This window comes from Euphorbia lathyris, chromosome 5 (genome assembly GCF_963576675.1).
Source record: "Euphorbia lathyris chromosome 5, ddEupLath1.1, whole genome shotgun sequence".
NCBI classification, from domain to species: domain Eukaryota; kingdom Viridiplantae; phylum Streptophyta; class Magnoliopsida; order Malpighiales; family Euphorbiaceae; genus Euphorbia; species Euphorbia lathyris.
In genome coordinates, this window is record NC_088914.1 from 88,080,773 (window position 1) to 88,100,408 (window position 19,636).

The window sequence follows — 19,636 nt, forward strand, 5'->3', positions numbered from 1 at the left end:
CCTTGAGCATTCCACAACACTCCTCCGGCCGACACCGGCCCGAGATTACCTTGGCTTGCAGCATCGCTGTTAATCTTGAACTACCCAATCTCTGGTGGCCGCCTTCTGGGAGGAATTCTGAATTATCGATGGAATATCAGAAATTTCTAGAATTCGTTCCGGATTTCCAACAAGGAAGAGAAATAAAAAAAAATTATATATATGACTTTTGAAAAGTAGAAAGGGGAATTTTTGTTTTTCTCTTGACTTTCCATCCATTAAAAAACGATACAATCTTTGACCCAAAACAATAACATTAATTCTTCTTTCTTTACAATGAACTCATTTCATTCACTTTCTCAAATGAAATTCCCCCTTTTCTCATGTCTCCACAAATTCATCACTTCCTTCTTCTCTTTCTCTCACTTTTCTCTCACTTCCACTTAATTTCATCTCATGATTTCATCTTCAACTCCAATTTCAACTCCACCAATCTCCTCACTTTTGGCAATTCCACCATTCAATCATCATCCTCATCATCATCATCAATTCTTTCTCTAACAAACGATACAAGTTTCAATATAGGAAGAGCTTTTTACCCTTTTAAGATAACAACTAAAACCCCCAATTCATCTACACCGTTACCTTTCTCTACCTCCTTCATTTTCTCAATTTCTCCGGTCAAAAACTTCCTCCCCGGCCATGGTTTTGCCTTTGGGTTCTTCCCTTTCCCCGCCATAGATGGTGATAGCTCATCTCGATATTTGGGGCTTCTCAATTTCACAAACAATGGTAACCCTAATAACCATGTTTTTGGGGTTGAATTTGATACTTTTGTGAGTCAAGAATTCAATGATTTGAATGATAATCATGTGGGTATTGATTTGAATTCACTTACTTCAATTGCACAAGAATCCGCTGGTTTTTGGGTGAATAATGAAGAAACGTTTCAATCTTTGAAGCTTAACAATGGGGAAAATTATCAAGTTTGGATTGATTACTTAGATTCAAGAATCAACATAACCATGGCGAAAGCAGGAGACTTTAAGCCAATTAAGCCATTGATTAGTAAGTTTGTTAATCTTTCTGATGTTTTCTTAGATGAAATGTATGTGGGTTTTTCTGCTGCTACAGGGATATTAGTTCAAAGCCATAGAATCTTATCTTGGAGTTTTAGTAACACTAATTTCTCAATTTCTGATGCTTTAGTAACTAAAAACTTGCCTTCTTTTGTTGATTCAAAGAGTGATGTGTTGAAATCAAGAGGGTTTATAATTGGGGCTAGTGTTGGTTCTGTGATGATTATTGTATTTGGGGTTGTGATTTATGAGCTCTTAAAAAGGGGGAAATTGAAGAAGAAAGAGGAATTAGAAGATTGGGAATTGGAGTATTGGCCTCATAGGATTGATTATAAAGAAATAGTAATGGCAACAAAGGGATTTTCAGAAGAAAATGTGATTGGATATGGAGGAAATGGTAAGGTTTATAGAGGAACACTTGGAGGAGGATCAATGGAAGTTGCAATTAAGAAAATCTCCCATCAAAATGGGAATGGAACAAGAGAATTTCTAGCAGAAATTTCAAGTTTAGGAAGGTTAAAACATAGAAATCTAGTAGCAATTAGAGGTTGGTCTAAGCAAGATAAACAAAGCTTAATCCTATTATATGACTACATGGAAAATGGAAGCTTAGACAACAAACTCCCCTCCCTAAATTGGGATCAAAGGATCAAAATTTTGAAAGACGTAGCAAACGGGATCTTATACTTACACGAAGGATGGGAATCCAAAGTCTTACACCGCGACATAAAGTCGAGCAACGTGTTGCTCGACGGGAACATGAACGCGAGACTAGGGGATTTCGGGTTAGCCAGGGTGCACTGTGATGGACACTTGTTTAGAACCACGCAAGTGGTTGGAACGGCGGGGTATATGGCTCCGGAATTTGTTCAAACTGGGCGAGCTTCCACGGAGACCGACGTGTTTGGTTTCGGAGTGTTGGTACTAGAAGTTGTGTGTGGTAGGAGGCCTATTGAGGAAGGGAAATTAGGGCTAGTTGAGTATGTTTTGGGGGAAATTGAGAGAGATGTGATTGAAGTTTTGGATGATGAAATTAGGGGAAAAGGAGGGTATGATGTTGAGGAAGTGGAGAGGATGATTAAATTGGGATTGTTATGTGCAAATTTTGAAGGGAAATGTAGGCCAAAAATGAGGGAAGTTGTGAAGTTTTTAAATGAGGGAAATGAGGTGGAAATGGAAGAAATGGAAGCTAATTTGCTCCAAGATATTAGGAGAAGTAGAATGTTGTTTAATAGAGGATCATATGAAAGCTATGAGGATTCAACATCTATGTCTTTATTTGAATCAGATATAATTTATGATGGTAGATGAATGTAATTAGTAAAATTTGTTTGTGCAATTACTTCATGTTAATAATACTAAATTACTTGGTTTTTTATTTTGTTTCTTATGTTTGCCATATTTTGTAGATTGGTTAAATGTATACTTATAGTCTATCTAGGTGTCAAAATGGGTTAGCGGGTCCTCAAAGTGTCGTGTTTAGGGCTGAGCAAAATAACTGATAACTGATGACTAAAATGATAACTGAAGTGAAATCTTAGTTTGTTCGGTTGTTTTTACACTTTGATTCGGTTTAGTTTTCATTTAGGTTATCGGTTCGGTTCTTCTGTGAAAGAATATGCTTTTTTTATCAAAATCAAACCGACGTTTATATATAAAAAAATATATATATAATATTATTCTATATTTAGTAAACCGAAGTGTATGTAGAGGTGTATTTGGTTTTGAAAAGGCCAAATCAATTCGGTCAAGAGTCGAACGAAGGAACAACATGCAAAGGACCTCAATAGACCTTAATACATTTCAGTATTGACTCACGACAGACAGTTCTTAAGGTTTATGATCTCTTAGAAAGGAAAAGAGGCTAATCCAGATAAGATCCAAACAATGAATATGGCACCTCTCAAAAAGCTCAATGATGTTCAAAAGATGAATGTCAAGGTTAACGCATTGAGACGTTTCATTTTCTGCTCAGCAAAGTGATGTCTGCCGTTTATAAGAGCTTGAAAGGAGTGAAAGACTTAAATGGACAACTGAATGGCAGGTTTCATTCGAATAACTGAAAAATTCCCAGCATCTCCCCCTTGCTTATTTAAAATTTTCAATCTTAGCAAAGACATCACTAGCTGGTAATGGATGGAGCAAATTATGCATTTGTAGCCTCCCGAGCACTTCAAATATGGGTTGAGTAAAAGTGGAGAATTTCCTTTTCACTTTAAAAGGTTGAGGTTGTGACGAATGGTGAACAACTTTGTTAACCTTATTGTCCCAATTTGGTGGAACTTGTTGTGTTGAGGAGTAGGTAGATGCAAGACATGTCTTTTTTGGAGCGAACATTACCGGGGGAGACTGCAGTATGCACTAGAAGACAGGATCTCTAATAGCGGTTTGGGAGTCTCACTGATCAACAACTCATTCAGGATCTCTTGAATCAACTTTTTCAGCTCAATCTTGAATTCACTGGAAGCAAGAATATTAGGGAGGACTTTTTTAATTGCTTCTCGGAGGTCAAGATCTCTAACTGTCCCCTTGGAGCTCTGATTTTTCCTTCCTTAATTCCCTAACTTGACTAGTTGCTTCATCAGTCACATCATTCTTATTCTTAGGAGCCTTTTGGATGTTAAGGACATGCTTAAACTCACTAGAAAGGAGGCACCTAAGGTGTTTTGCACTTCGGTCTCAAGATTATAGTCTAAAGCACTGAGTTAGACCATGACTGTGATCTAAACAAGGAAAGGGTGAAGATGTATGAGTGAAACATTCTAGACATTGTGAGTTTTGATGATTCAATGATTGTATAAGCTAAATGCTTGAACTACCTACTTGTGTGTTCTACATATGGATGCATGATTTAGTGCATGATTCGTTCATTCACTTATGTTATCACTAATATAGCACTTAATCTTCACTTCCGATATCAGATTTAATTAATTCATTCACTCCCCCATCATCGCCCCTTAAATTCGCTTATTGCTCAAACCTTTTGTAACATTCTAATATAATACCATGCAGACATCATGCGCTTTAGTCCAAATCCAACACTTTGAGAATCACGCTTTGATACGTGTTTACATGTATTAGAAATCCACCTTACTAATAAGACTCGATCTCTCTCTCTCTCTCTCTCTATGGGATTCATTTCATTCATGCCTCATCAACATCCTTTAAGGTCTCTCCTTCCTTAATCATTGTACCCCTGGCACTACCCACTCCGAACCAGGTCACTACAAACTAACTCGGTTTTTTTTTTGTTCATCCCGAACCAACTCATCGTATGTGGAGAGTCAGCACTTATACCAATTGCAACAACCTTATCTAATACCATGTAGATATTCTGCACTTTAGCCCAAATCCAACACTTTGGTGCTCATAATTTTAAAACATACAATATCTACATGTATTAGAAATCCAGCATACTAGTCTCAATCACTTTGTCTCCATTTTCAATCACATATTTAGTTCACTGTATCTCCCTTGCCTTCTCTTAAGGCCGTTTTTTGTTCATCCCTTTTACACCGACGCCTAGGGATGGCAACAGGTACGGGTTACGTGGATAATCGACACTACCCGATTCGGATGGGATTACTCAAACTCTGTGTAAAAGGATATGTGATAAGTATGAGATCCTATAAATTATCTGTGATCTGTGACGGATACGAGACGGGTATGTGATTACCCTCAAGGTACCTGGGTACGTCATGTAATTGGACATGTAAATTATGTTAAGATTGATGAATATGGACTAAATGGAGGAATAAATCAAGATTATCATGGTATCAAAATGAATTTTTATTTTTGTCTTTAGTGTGTTTTAATTTTTTTATAATACGAGGGATTTAGAATGTTTTAATTTACAACATTTGTTAAATTTATAAGAAGGATATGAGATTCAAGTCTGTTAGGGAATGGGACGGGCACGGGTAATTAAAAATAAATGGGTAAGAGTTTGAAATTTTTACATTATCTACGAGTCCCATATCTGTTGACATCCCTATTTGGCGTGATCCACTCCAGACCGCATCGTTACACATTCTACTCTGACACCACCGACTCCATTCCGGGTCATTACAGTTGTACTAGTGTTACCAACCATAATTTATATCCACTCCAACTATTCAAACAAGATGGAACATAATCTCTCGTGAATCAAACTAATTAATATTTTCATGGAAAATAAGTTGGGTTCTTCCAATTAAATTGGATGGAATTAAATGATGAATAGTGCAAAATGTGACCATATTTGAATTTGGAAATTTATGTATTTACTTGTTCTAACTAGCTAGAAGACATTTGTTTACGGTCGTTAGAGCCCATTTGTTTTACCTATTGTTTGTTGTTACAGTTTGCTATTTGCTGTTGGAAAAACTGTTTTTCCAAAAAGCATGGATTCCTTCTTTTGTAAAAGACTACTTTTCAGGTGCAAAAGTCAAACATGATGTCACTAACCAAATATTCAAAGCTCCCATTTTAAAGTGAAATAGCAAACAGGAACATGAAAATGAACAACCAAACACCAATTTATTATAACATGTTAGTAGTATCAAATGAATCGTGTTATTTTTAATTTCTATCTACTCATCTAATTAATCGTGTCACTCGTTTAAATCTCATATTCTATCAATCCACTTATTAAATGAGTCGTTTTAGAATAGACCATTAATGAATCATCAAAATAGATCGACATGACACGTTAACGACCCGCCAACCCATTTTTACACCTAGACGTGCTCACTGTTTAAAACCAAGACCGTTTGGATCACTTAGGTGCTCGAAATAGAAAATCCACCTCGATGTTCTCTCGTTAGTTGCTCTAAGTGTTTTTTTGGCTCCTAAACAATTTCTAGTCATTTAGGCTCTGTTTAGGCCGCCTCGATGCTTTGCCTAAACGACAATGGAAAAAAAGCATTTTTTATTGTGAATTTATTTTTTTATTAATTATAATTCACTTTGTTGTTTCAGTGATATTTTTGTTGAAATATTAATATTTGGACATATTTAAACATATATGTTATAAATATATATGTTTTTCTATATTAAATAATTCTCTATTATTATTTATAGATAATATAATACACATTTTAATTGAATTTATCTAACAATTTGTTAATTAACAAATCCAAAATAGAAAAATACAAATCTAATTAATCACGCATTAGTCCTTGAGAGCTCTTTCCTCTCGACTAACGTCTAGCATTTTTTTTACAACTTTGACGGCTAAGTATGGGGTAAATTACAAACATGGCCACTAAACTTTACCCATTTTACATTTTAGTCACTAAATTTCAATTCTTAATGGTATATGGACACTGAACTTTACGCTTTTTTAACACCAGTGGCCACCCAATTTTAACTGACTCCTTAAAACAACCGTTAATGACCTCAAAATGAAAATATCCAATAATTAAAATTGTTCATAATGATATTTTCCATGAAACCACATTTTTTTTTTCTAAAATCACTTTTTTTTAGCTTTCTCTCTCTAAAAAAATCACTCAGTTTCTCTCCTAACCAAACAACACATAAATGACCTCAAATCGAAAATTTTCAAGAATTAAAGTTTATTAAAATATCATTAACTCTTCCAATTTTTTATTTTGAGACTGTCAATGGTCATTTTAAGTGGCCACCGGTGTTAAAAAGTGTAAAGTTCAGTGGTTATACCGTTAAGAATTGAAAGTACCCGCTAAGTATGTATTTAACCAATCTAAATAACATGGAAAACACAAGAATCTAAACAAAAAAATAAGTAATTTAGTAATAAACATGGAGTAATTATACAAACAAAGTTTACTAATTACATTCATCTACCATCATAAATAATATCTGATTCAAATAAAGATATAGAAGATGATTGATTAGGCAAAAGTTCATTAAAAGTAGGGTGAGATGTTGAATCACCATAGCTTTGATATCCTCTATTAAACAACATTCTACTTCTCCTAATATCTTGGAGCAAATTAGCTTCCATTTCTTCCATTTCCAACTCATTTCCCTCATTTAAAAACTTCACAACTTCCCTCATTTTAGGCCTACATTTCCCTTCAAAATTTACACATAACAATCCCAATTTAATCATCCTCTCCACTTCCTCAACATCATACCCTCCTTTTCCCCTAATTTTATCATCCAAAACTTCAATCACATCTCTCTCAATTTCCCCCAAAACATAGTCAACTAGCCCTAATTTCCCTTCCTCAATTGGCCTCCTACCACACACAACTTCTAGTACCAACACTCCGAAACTAAACACGTCGGTCTCCGTCGAAGCTCGCCCTGTTCGCACGACTTCCGGAGCCATGTACCCCGCCGTCCCCACCACTTGTGTTGTTGTAGCCACTTGTCCATGAGTGTACACTCTGGCTAACCCGAAATCCCCTAGCTTCGCGGTCATGTTCTTGTCGAGTAACACGTTGCTTGACTTTATATCGCGGTGTATGACTTTGGATTCCCATCCTTCGTGTAAGTATAAGACCCCGTTCGCTACGTCTTTCAGAATTTTGATCCTTTGATCCCAATTTAGAGAGGGGAGTTTGTTGTGTAAGCTTCCATTTTCCATGTAGTCATATAAGAGGATTAAGCTTTGTTTATCTTGCTTAGACCAACCTCTAATTGGTACTAAATTTCTATGTTTTAACCTTCCTAAACTTGAAATTTCTGCTAGAAATTCTCTTGTTCCATTCCCATTTTGATGGGGGATTTTCTTGATTGCAACTTCTATTGATCCTCCTTGAAGTGTTCCTCTATAAACCTTACCATTTCCTCCATATCCAATCACATTTTCTTCTGAAAATCCCTTTGTTGCCATTACTATTTCTTCATAATCAATTCTATGAGGCCAATACTCCAATTCCCAATCTTCTAATTCTTCTTTCTTCTTCAATTTCCCCCTTTTTAAGAGCTCATAAATCACAATCCCAATTACAATAATCATCACACAAGCAACACTAATCCCAATTATAAACCCTCTTGATTTCAACACATCACTCTTTGAATCAACAAAAGAAGGCAAGTTTTTAGTTACTAAAGCATCAGAAATTGAGAAATTAGTGTTACTAAAACTCCAAGATAAGATTCTATGGCTTTGAACTAACATCCCTGTAGCAGCAACAAAACCCACATACATTTCATCTAAGAAAACATCAGAAAGATTAACAAACTCACTAATCAATGGCTTAATTGGCCTAAAGTCTCCTGCTTTCACCATGGTTATGTTGATTCTTGAATCTAAGTAATCAATCCAAACTTGATAATTTTCCCCATTTTCAAGCTTCAAAGGTTGAAATTTTTCTTCATTATTCACCCAAAACCCAGCAGATTCTTGTGCAATTGAAGTAAGTGAATTCAAATTAATACCCACATGATTATCATTCAAATCATTGAATTCTTGATTCATGAAAGTATCAAATTCAACAGCTAAAACATGGTTATTAGGGTTACCATCGTTAGTGAAGTTGAAAAGCCCCAAATGTTGAGCTGGGTCAGCACCATCTACGCCGGCCAAAGGGAAGAACACAAAGGCAAAACCATGGCCGGGGAGGAAGTTTTTGACCGGAGACATTGAGAAAATGAAGGAGGTAGAGAAAGGTAAGGGTGTAGATGAATTGGGGTTTTTGGTTCTTATCTTAAAAGGGTAAAAAGCTCTTCCTACGTTGAAATTTGTATCGTTTGTTAGAGAAAGAATGGATGATGATGATGAGGATGATGATTGAATGGTGGAATTGCCAAAAGTGAGGAGATTAGTGGAGTTGAAATTGGAGTTGAAGATGAAATCAAGAGGTGAAATTAGGTGGAAGTGAGAGAAAAGGAAGAGAGAGAGAAGAAGGAAGTGATGAATTTGGGGAGACATGAGAAAAGGGGGAATTTCATTCGAGAAAGTGAATCAAATGATTCAATTGGAGAATTTAATGAAAGAAGGATTAAAGTATTGTTTTTTGGGTCAAAGATGGAAGCTTTTGGCTGGAAAGTTAGAAAATTCATAGCCGACAAAGGGATTGAGCCACCAAGTTATGTTGGTTGGATTGGATTAATTAAGTAGATAGGATGATTTTGGTCCTCTAATTAACGAGATAAGACCTTTCTTACAAAAGTTGATCCCTCAACCTTGCAACAACCATTCCATGCAACCACTATGTTTGGAGTGGGTCAAGCGGGTGTCAGATATTTTTTTTTTGGTAGAAAAGGAAAAGAAAAATGAATAACAACAAACTACCCAGGAATTAGCCTAGGGAAGCTAACCCCAATCCTATCTTCTAAGAGAAGATGAGAGATGAAACTAGGGGAAACAGGAAGGGTAGTAACGCCTAACGTCCCTTCATGGCCCGCCGCCGCCAAGCGATCAGCAACACGATTCTGCTCTCTAAAAATGTGTCTGAACTCTACGAACTCAAAGGAGGAGCAAAGCCTTATAATAGCTTTGATGAGGTTGCGACTGTTAAGACCCATAGAATGATTCTCAGAAATCATTTTGATTGCTTCCAAATTATCAGACTCCACAGAGAGCCTCTTAACACCCAGCCTTTTAGCAAGATTGATTCCAGTAAGAATAGCCCAGAGCTCCGCAGAAAAGGAAGAACCCAACCCTAAATTCTGGGAGAACCCAGAAAGCCAGATGCCCCCTACATCTCTAAGCACACCTCCAGCCGCAATCTTACCGTTACTGAGGCAGGAACCATCAGTATTCAGCTTCACAACCCCCTCTCTTGGCCTGCTCCATCCCACGAGATGGACATCACAACACTGAGAGGCTCTGGCAAGGGACTCTCCTTTGAAACTATCGATAATAGAGAAAAGTTTTTTCGAGAAGAAATCAGCTAAGTTTGTCATAAAAACAGTTTTATCTCCAAAAATCTCCTCGTTTCTCCATTTCCAAACTTGGTGACAGATAATAGCAAAGAAAATGTCACCATGCTCCATGTATGGAAGCAACTTTCCTCTAACACCATCAGAGAACCAGTCGACCTCAGAATGTGCCATGAAGGAAGAGAAAATATGGTGTGGGAGAATTTTCCTCCAAACCTCTTTACTATTAGAGCAATCTCTAAGAGCATGGCACAAAGTCTCAACATGGCCTCTGCATCTACTGCAAGCTCCAGAATCAGCCAAGTGCCTTCTGTGCCTATCCGAATTAGTAAGAAGCCTGTCCTTAACGCCCAGCCACAGGAAACTCCTAATACGGAAAGGAACTTTAAGGGTCCAAATCGACTTCCACACATCCGAGGGAGGATCAGATCTAAAGAGAGAGAAAGCTTCAAAGGCCGATTTGCAAGAATAAACTCCATTGTTAGTCAGCGCCCAACAGTGCCTATCCAAGTCTTCCTCTTGATTACTCACCTTCACTCCCCGCATTCTAAGGAGAGTCTCAAGGCTAAAGAAAGTATCAAACTTTGACCAGATCCAGTCCCCTTCCGAGTCAACCACATCGGCAATCCTCCAGTTGCGTATATCACTAGGCGGGGGGGAAGAACACACCTCAATTAACGGTTTATCCCCAATCCAGTTATCAAACCAGAAACTAATGGACTTACCATTCCCCACCTCCAGGCCAACTCCCGAGCAGAACTCATCAAACACAGCACTAAGTCCTTTCCAGAGGAAGGAACAATTAGCAACTCTCTCTTTCGGGCCCCCGAAGATTTTGTCTTTCCGATACTTACCACAAAAGAGGCGAACCCAAAGAGAGGAGGGGTTTTGCCACATACGCCAAAGGAGTTTCATTAATAAAACTTTATTATTGTCCTTTGCTTTCCTAATACCCAGACCCCTAGAATCTTTAGGCTGGCAAACCTCACTCCAAGGCACAAGATGGATCTTCCTGCCCTCCGCAGCTTCCCCCCACAGGAACCTACGGTTAATCTTGTCAAGATCATTAAGCACAGGATCCGGAAGCTTACAAGCCTGCATGATGTGATTGGGAGCAGCACAATTAACAGATTGAATTAACGTGAGGCGGCCAGCGAGAGACAGAGTCTTGGCTTTCCAAGTGGCACACTTCGAATTAGCTTTATCCAAAGTCTCTTTGAAGGAGCCTTTAGACACACGCTCACTATGGAGGGGAACGCCCAGATACTTCCCAAGAGAATCAGTAAGAGGAATACCTGAGAGATCACTTAATCTCTTACAGACTCTCTGATTCATATTCTTAGAGCACATCATCCTAGATTTCTGGATATTAAGCTTCTGCCCAGAGGCCGAACAAAAACAATCCAGAATATCCATAATGACTCTCAACTGCTCCTCATTACCCTCAAGAAAGATAAGGACATCATCTGCAAAGAATAAGTGAGTCACCTGGGGACAGAAGCTGTTGATCGCCACAGGGTGGAAACTCCCATTATCAATCGCATCCTGAATCAGGTGAGAGAGCCTCTCCATAGCAACAAAAAGGAAAGGGCTCATAGGATCCCCCTGACGGATTCCTCTGCCCGGGGAAAATTCCTCCGACATATCCCCATTGACCATAACTTGAAACACAGGAGAAGAAATACATACCTTAATTAAACTTCTCCAGCTGTCCGGGATTCTAGCTCTCTCAAGGCTCTCCATCAAGAAATCCCAATTAATTCGATCATAGGCCTTCTCTAAATCCAGCTTCAGAGCCACAATGCCTTTCCTCCCCTTCCTAATCTTCATCGTGTGGACCATCTCTTGGGCGATCACCACATTATCCATCATTTGTCTACCAGGCACAAAGCTACCCTGATTTTGACAAATGATCGCAGGAAGAATGCCACGGATTCTATTAGCCACAATCTTTGTAACAGTTTTGTAAAGAACATTACAAAGACTGATAGGTCTCATATGCAAAAAGGAAGAAGGCTTATCAATCTTAGGAATCAGAACCAGGAGGGTTCTATTAACCAGCTCAATATCCTTCGAACCACTGAACACCCCCAAGACAAAATTATAGATGCCTTCCTTCACTACATCCCAATGCTTATGGTAAAAGCCCGCCGGAAGACCATCAATCCCAGGAGCTTTAGAAGCCCCAATGCTGAAGATAGCTTGGTCAATCTCTTTTCGGGAAATAGGTTGAAAGGCCTCTTGACTACAATCCTCACTGATTAAAGGAAATGTAGCAATAGAGTGAGCCCTCTCCAAAAGAACAGGTTCCTCTTTGAACAGCTCTCTGTAGAAATCCAGGGCTAAGTTTCGAATAACCTCATCTTCATAAACCCAATCACCATTAGAATCCTTAATGGCCTCAATTCTATTTCTCTGCCTTCTAATCAGGGTAGAGAGATGGAAGTATTTGGTATTACGATCGCCATCTCTAATCCAGGACTTCCGAGACTTCTGGAACCAAAGGAACTCCTCCTGCCTAAGCACAGCCTCCAGCTCCTTCTGAAGGGTTCTGAGGAGGCCCTCAAGGCTATGATCAAACCTCCCCTCCAACCTGCGTTGAATGCCCTCCATCCTCTTTAATAACTTGTTCTTCCTTCTGATAATATGCCCAAACACATTCCTATTCCACCCCTGCACCTTATTCCTGAACCCTTCAGCAGCTTGCAGTACATACGAATGAGGTCTCCAACTCTCATGAACGAACTCTTTAAACTTAGGATGGGACTCCCAAGCCAACTGATACCGGAACGGTCTCTTACCCCTAGGATGCTTACCTCTCAAAAGTCTAAATAAAATAGGACAATGATCCGAATGACGGAATGGGAGGTTCAACACAGAGCACTCGGGGAAGGAAGTTAGAGCTAAAACATTAGCGTAGACTTTGTCCAATCGAACAAAAGTATTATTACGCTTCCAAGTGAATTTATGACCAGAAGCCCCCAGATCGGAAAGCCCACATAAATCCATACTATTCTTGTGATGCAGACAGCGATTAACATAATGATTGGATCCCCCTCTCTGATCACTCATAAAGGCGATATCATTGAAGTCACCCGCCACAAACCAGGGCTCCGAAATGCTGACACTCATAGAATAGAGAACCTCGAGTTAACAAAACTAATATGAAAAAGCTTAAAGGAAAACAAAAAAGTGGCCTTAACACTTTGGCGTTTCCAGATAAGAGGGGGCCCGGGGGTACCTCGGTAAGGCTCTCAGGAGCCCCTAGTAAATACCTAGCTTAGGGTAGGGGTGTGGTCAGTTGTCCTCCTTTCTATGGATTTGTTATTTTGGAATGTTAGGGGTGCGGCTAGCAAGGCTACCCGTATCCATATTAGCGGGTGTCAGATATTAATATGGAGTAAACCTTTAATTATCAGTTTGAGTTTTTAGTAATGTTTTGAAAACGGGACCGGACCGGCCGGTCGAACCGCAAACCAGTCAAGTTTTCAGTCCGGTTTTAACTATACAGATTTAACTATATTAGACCGCATCAAACCGGGGTTGAACCGTGAACCAGTGTTGAACCGGTGAACCGGATTGACTCTGGTTTTTTGCCATTTTAAAAAAAAATATTGAATTAAAGAAAAAAACTAAAAAATTAGACCGTAGAACAACCTTTTTAATTTTAATTTAATTTATTGTGTTAAACTATGAGTTTGATTTTAGATGTGTGAATTTTTAATTAATGTGTTAAATTAAGGATTGGTTATGATGTGCGAATTTTTATATGGGAAAAGTACGAAAAAAATGCCGGTTTCTCCATTTTGCAAACAGAGATATGTGGTTTAAAAGTTTATAAATAAATGTCTATTGTATGTTTTATTTACAAAACAAAATATTACAATTACGCAGTTAAGTTCTGATTATAACTAAAGACATTTTTATCTTAAAAAAATTCATTATTACATATCAGCAAAACAAAACCTCCGAAAAAAACAATTTACTAAATCGAAGCAATAAATAATATGGTGGAATTTTACGTTTTTACTAATCTGACAGTTTATGAATTAAATTGATATTTAAATTCATTTTATACCGTTTCAATTTGATTTTGAGATTTGTGTTTTATAAATATATAAATATAATTGAAAAAAAAATAAAAAATGCTCTTATTGTCATCAATTACTTAAAAGTTTAATTTTAAATACTTTGTTTTGTAAAAAAAATATACCACATACCCCTATCTGCAAACTTTTAAACCACAGACCTCTATTTGGAAATAAGGTAAACCACGAGCATTTTTTTCGTAGTTTGCCCTTTTTATATTATCTGTATGAATTTTTAATTTTTAATTAATATGTTAACTTAAGAATTGTTTATTATATGTATGAAATTTTTAATTTTATGTTCAATAAAACAAGATTTTATTATGTATGCATGTATATATATTTTTATTTTTTTGTTATCCGATTGAACCACGGTTGAACTTGTTGAACCTTGAACCAGTTGTCTCACCGGTTTAACATCCGGTCCGGTTTTCAAAACATTGGCTTTTAGTTTAATTGGTTTCATGACACGGTATCAGAGTCATGATTCAATGTTAGACTCCCGCTAATATTAGCGTCACGTACCAAATGAATTGAGCGTGTGAGGGACATGTTAAACATCTCACATTGCTAAATGAGGAAGTCATATGTCTCCTTAAATATGTGAGGCAATCCTCAGCCTTTGAGGTGGTGAGTTAGGCATTTGTTTATACGGTATTAGAGCTGGTTTGACCAAGTGGCCCAGGGTTCGATTCCTGACGGCCCCTATTTGTTGAGTTAATTGCAGGACATGGTAATATGGGTTTGTGTTGTGCACGTTTCAAGTCCAGTGGACATTCGCGTGTGGGGTGTGTCAGATATTAATATGAAGTGAACATTTAGCATTGATAAATTGAATATTACATCGGAAATGGAGAGGGTGTGTGATACGGATCGTTAACAAACGAGTTGATTTTAATTGTAACAAAGAGGTTTCTTCTCTAGCTAAACTAGAAAGAGTTAATCTCAATATTTCACGAGTAAAACGTGTAGGAATTTTAAAATTCTCATTGTTAAAGGGAGAAACCCTAAACAAAGCTTCAAGGATATAATTTTGATTGATTGATTGATAGTTAATTGATTACAAAGAAAGAAATGAGTTTATATATCCGAAAAACTAAATGACAAATTACATAAAAACCAAATTACATAACTAATTAAAATGATAAGGTTAAGTGTAAAATGGGGGAGAGATAAAAAAAAAGGTGGAAAACTTGTAAATATGATGGTGGCACGTCGAGTGACGCGTCATGCGGAAGACAACTCGACTTGTCAGCCTGGTCCTACCCATTCATCCTCTCAGCTCCCTTGGCGGCACGTCGTGTAGCAGCTAACTCAGTGTGCCGCACTGATTTTGTTCCATTCGTGGTTTATGCTTCCCGTGCTGCATTGATGGTAGAGATGTCCTTATTATAAACTGTAAAAACTTGTTTCGATCTATAAAAGATATTTCTAACAAGGTTTGAATGAATAGCTCTTTTTTAACTGAATTAGATATTCATAACTAACTAATTTGATAATTAATTGTTTAATATAACAAAAATAAATAAATCATCAAAAACTTAATGTCAATGTTAAATGAATCAACTAATAAAGATCAACAGCCATTAGGAATAAATTTAGTATAGTTTTTTTATCTAAATATTTAAATTTTATTTTGATTTATATGTTTTTTAAGCTTTCAAAATTTCTTCTCCAATCATTATAGGAAAGAGAATTTTTATTTAGTTGATCTATGTAAATTTATTAATTTAAGTGCATAATAGTTATGTTTCTTAATTTGTGTGAAAATTCTAAAACGACACTAATTTTATTTAACTCATCAAGTCCTTGATATTTTTATTTTTTATCATATTTGGTTAGTTATTAATATCAAACTCGGTTAACAGAGTGTCACTCATTTCATTTGTATCTGAAATTGTATGTATATGATTTTTATACTTTCTCTATAATCATATTATACAAATAAAAAAATATTTTTCTACTATTAAAATTATAAATTTCAAACCCATATTGATATAACCATATCACACGTAACCTATTATATACCTAAATAACCGTACCCACGTTCAGTACGGTATCTTACCGATGGCTTGCAAGTAACTTCCTCTCTTATTCCTATAAATAGGTTTAAGTTCGAAGGAGAATGGGTTAGCTTTTAGAGAGAGAGAAAAGAATACTATATTTGACTGTATCTGACTTAAGCATCGGAGTGTTTGTGGGAAGACCGCTTCCCACACTGTAACAGGTTCAATCCTCAAGGAAGATCAACCTTCATTCAGGGACGTTCAACGTTCATCCAGGAGGTTCGATCCTCGAGGAACGTCAACCGTCATCACCCTATTTGGAAGGACCGCCTTCCTTCAGAGATTCATCGATTGATCTCCCGTCTTACAAATTCATTGTTTAGTTCAGGCTACAACAATTGGCGCCGTCTGTGGGAAATCGATCAAAAAGCCATTCATTCTACGTCATTTACTTTTCATAATCAAAAGGGATGCCTCCCAAGAGATCTCAAGTTCCACCTTCTCAAACATCCCATATTCCGGACGGGCACGATGCACGCCAAGCCAATGAAGAAGAACGTGTTGAACACGTTGAAGACCAACATGGCCCATCAAGAGCTAATCCGCCCACCGTTCCCTTAGCGGACTATGAGGAGTTGAAGAAAAAATTTGAGGAAAACAATAATCGACTCCAAGAGTTAATGCTTTTTGTTCAAGAAGAGATGCGGGACAAAGAATTTCGGAACAAAGGAAAGCGTCCTGAAGTCGAGTTAGCACACGATGAAATCTCAGAACCACGTGAAGGAAGAAAGCGTAAAGGAAACAACTTAAAGATCCATGAGGTTGTGGAAAGTTCTTGGAAAGAAAATTCGAAAGCACGTGAAAAGGCCGGAGACGAATCCATGTTCAGCGCAAAAGAGACAGTAGATCTTAAGAGGATGATCGAGCAGGTATTAGAACAAAAGAAGTTAGTTCCGAACAGTGACGAACAAACAGCAAGAAAAGTCCCCTTTTCAGGAGAGATCATGAATAAGCCTCTCCCTCGAAAGTTCAAGATGCCACAACTCATCACTTACTCCGGAAAAGGCGATCCTTATGATCATATGCAGAATTATGAGGCAGTAATGTTATTACATGGATGGGAAGATGCCATAATGTGTCGAGCTTTCTCACTTACTTTATCAGATCATGCTCGTACTTGGTTCAATAGCTTAAAGGAAAGCTCCATCTCCAACTTTGATCAGTTGAGAAAAGAATTCATAAAAGCATTCATCATCAACACCAAAAGGAAGAAGGATGCAACGTATCTCCTTACAATAAAGCAAGATGAAAGGGAAAGCTTGAAAGATTATGTAGAAAGGTTTCGTGCTGCAACTCTTGAGATTCATGATCTCCAAGTTGGAATGGCGGTTGCAGGAGTACTTCAGGGAACAAGATCGCGGGATCTCCAAAAATCTCTTTCCTATGATCAACCTTCAACCTTGGGCGATTTGTTCAGCAGGGCTAATAAATTCATCCTTTCCGAAGATGTGATGAGGAATATAGGGGCGAGAGGAAATCAAGATAAAAAAAGAAAGGAGAGGGATGAGGTTGATGATGTAAAAAAGGGAAATGGGAGAAGAAATGAAGCAAGACATGCTCCAAAGTTGAAATATGAGAATTTCACACCTTTACTCCAACCACGTTCCAATATCTTGGCAGCCATTGAAAGATCCGGACTCCTTACGTTCCCTCCCAAAAATGACAGAACTATGGGCAAATTTACGGATGCTTATTGTCGATTCCATAAAACTCATGGTCACTCAACTGATCGATGCAGACAATTGATGAACGAAATAGAATCATTGGTACGACAAGGTAAGCTTGAAAATTTTGTCTATGCAGAAATGTGGAGAAGGGAAAAACCACGAAATTTAAAGGAAGAAAGATACATGGAAAACAGAGAAAAGGATGGTCGAGCATACGTCAAAGGGAAGAAAGACAAAAAAGATAAAGCCATAGCTCTTGATAACAAGCCGGCGTATCCAGCAATAAATGTTATTTCTGGAGGGGAAACTTTGGCTGGTGAATGCTCTTCATCAAGGAAAGCTTATGCTAGACAAGCTTATGAAGTCAATAATGTGATGAAAGTTCAGGAAGAAGAGTCCATAACTTTTACTCCTGCAGATCAAGGAAATGTGGTCGTACCACATGATGATGCATTGGTGATTTCTGCTATCATAATGAAGTTTCCAGTAGAAAGAATTCTCATTGACAGTGGGAGTTCGGTCAACCTCCTCTATTGGAATTGTTTTGAGAAGATGAACTTGTCTTTAGATAGATTGAAGAGGGTGTCGGCTCCACTCTTTAGCTTCTCAGGGGAAGCCGTCCAGGTGGCAGGGTCTATCCAATTACCAATCACATTGGGCGACGAACCTTGTAATATTACGAGGATGGTGAATTTTATGGTAGTCAAATCAATATCTCTAGCCTACAATGTGATACTAGGAAGGCCACTGATTATCGGCATGGGAGCCATGATATCGCCAGGATACTTATTGATGAAGTTTCCTACACCAAATGGCATAGGACAAGTGAGAGGAGATCAAAAGAAAGCTCTCAATTGCTACGATTCTTCCATTAAAGGAAAGCATGGTGTAAGTGCAGAAACAATGTCAATTTCAGAAGAATCTGATAACAAGCCAAAACCGAAGCGAGTTGAAGAAATTGAAGCAATACGATTGAAAGAAGATGATCCGGAAAAAATAACATATGTTGGGAGTAAAATGACAGAAGAAGTGAAGGGCGAAGTAATCGCTTGCCTTAAGAGAAATGTGGACGTGTTTGCTTGGGTTCCTGCAGATATGCCTGGCATAAGTTTGGATGTAGCTTCACACCATTTGAATGTTGATCCAAACATCAAGCCCATCAAGCAAAAGAAAAGGAGAATCGCTCCGGAGAGGCAAAAGGCTTTAGAAGAAGAAGTTGATAAGTTACTGGAGGCAAACTTTATTCGAGAAGTTTATTACCCGGATTGGCTTGCAAATGTTGTGATGGTGAAGAAACACAACGGAAAGTGGAGAATGTGCATAGATTTCACCGATTTAAACAAGGCTTGTCCAAAGGATTCATATCCTTTGCCTCCAATTGACAAAATGGTGGATGAAACCTCTGGATACGAGTTATTGAGCTTCATGGACGCATACATGGGATACCATCAAATCAAGATGAATCCATCTGATGAAGAAAAAACTGCATTTATCACTGAGAAGGGCACATACTGCTACAGGGTTATGCCTTTTGGGCTTAAAAATGCAGGAGCAACATACCAAAGGATGATAAATAAAGTTTTCAAGCCTTTATTGGGTAACACCATGGAAGCGTATGTGGATGATATGATCATTAAAAGCAAGAAAGGAGAAGTACATACAGAGAAGCTCGACAAGGTGTTCGATGTATTGAGAATCCACAATATAAAGTTAAATCCTAGCAAATGTACTTTCGGAGTACAATCAGGAAAATTTTTGGGGTATATGATAACTGAAAGGGGTATTGAAGCAAATCCAGAAAAGATCCAAGCTATCTCCGAGATGAAGCCTCCTGCATCCATCAAGGAAGTTCAGCGTTTGACAGGAAGATTAGCATCGCTGAATAGATTTCTATCTAAATCAGCTGAAAAAAAGCCTACCTTTCTTCAAAACCTTGAGAGCAGGGAAAAACTTCCAGT

At 37.8% G+C, this 19,636-nt stretch overlaps 2 protein-coding genes across 2 annotated transcripts; one reads left to right on the forward strand and one right to left on the reverse strand.

Annotated features, from left to right (window-relative positions):
• The first annotated feature begins 202 nt into the window (after positions 1–202).
• Positions 203–3,918, forward strand: LOC136228767 (probable L-type lectin-domain containing receptor kinase VII.2). The gene has a single exon (XM_066017245.1). It carries the CDS (start codon positions 363–365, stop codon positions 2,367–2,369), a length of 2,007 nt encoding a protein of 668 aa, XP_065873317.1. The 5' UTR covers positions 203–362; the 3' UTR covers positions 2,370–3,918.
• Positions 3,919–6,789: 2,871 nt separating this feature from the next.
• LOC136231014 (probable L-type lectin-domain containing receptor kinase VII.2) lies at positions 6,790–9,021 on the reverse strand. The gene has a single exon (XM_066020244.1). It carries the CDS (start codon positions 8,902–8,904, stop codon positions 6,859–6,861), a length of 2,046 nt encoding a protein of 681 aa, XP_065876316.1. The 5' UTR covers positions 8,905–9,021; the 3' UTR covers positions 6,790–6,858.
• Between the last annotated feature and the right edge of the window lie 10,615 nt (positions 9,022–19,636).

What these genes read in the sequence shown, in the direction of transcription:
- LOC136228767 (XM_066017245.1), top strand. Translation starts at nt 363, where the DNA reads ATGTCTCCACAAATTCATCACTTCCTTCTTCTCTTTCTCTCACTTTTC.
- LOC136231014 (XM_066020244.1), bottom strand. Translation starts at nt 8,904, where the DNA reads ATGTCTCCCCAAATTCATCACTTCCTTCTTCTCTCTCTCTTCCTTTTC.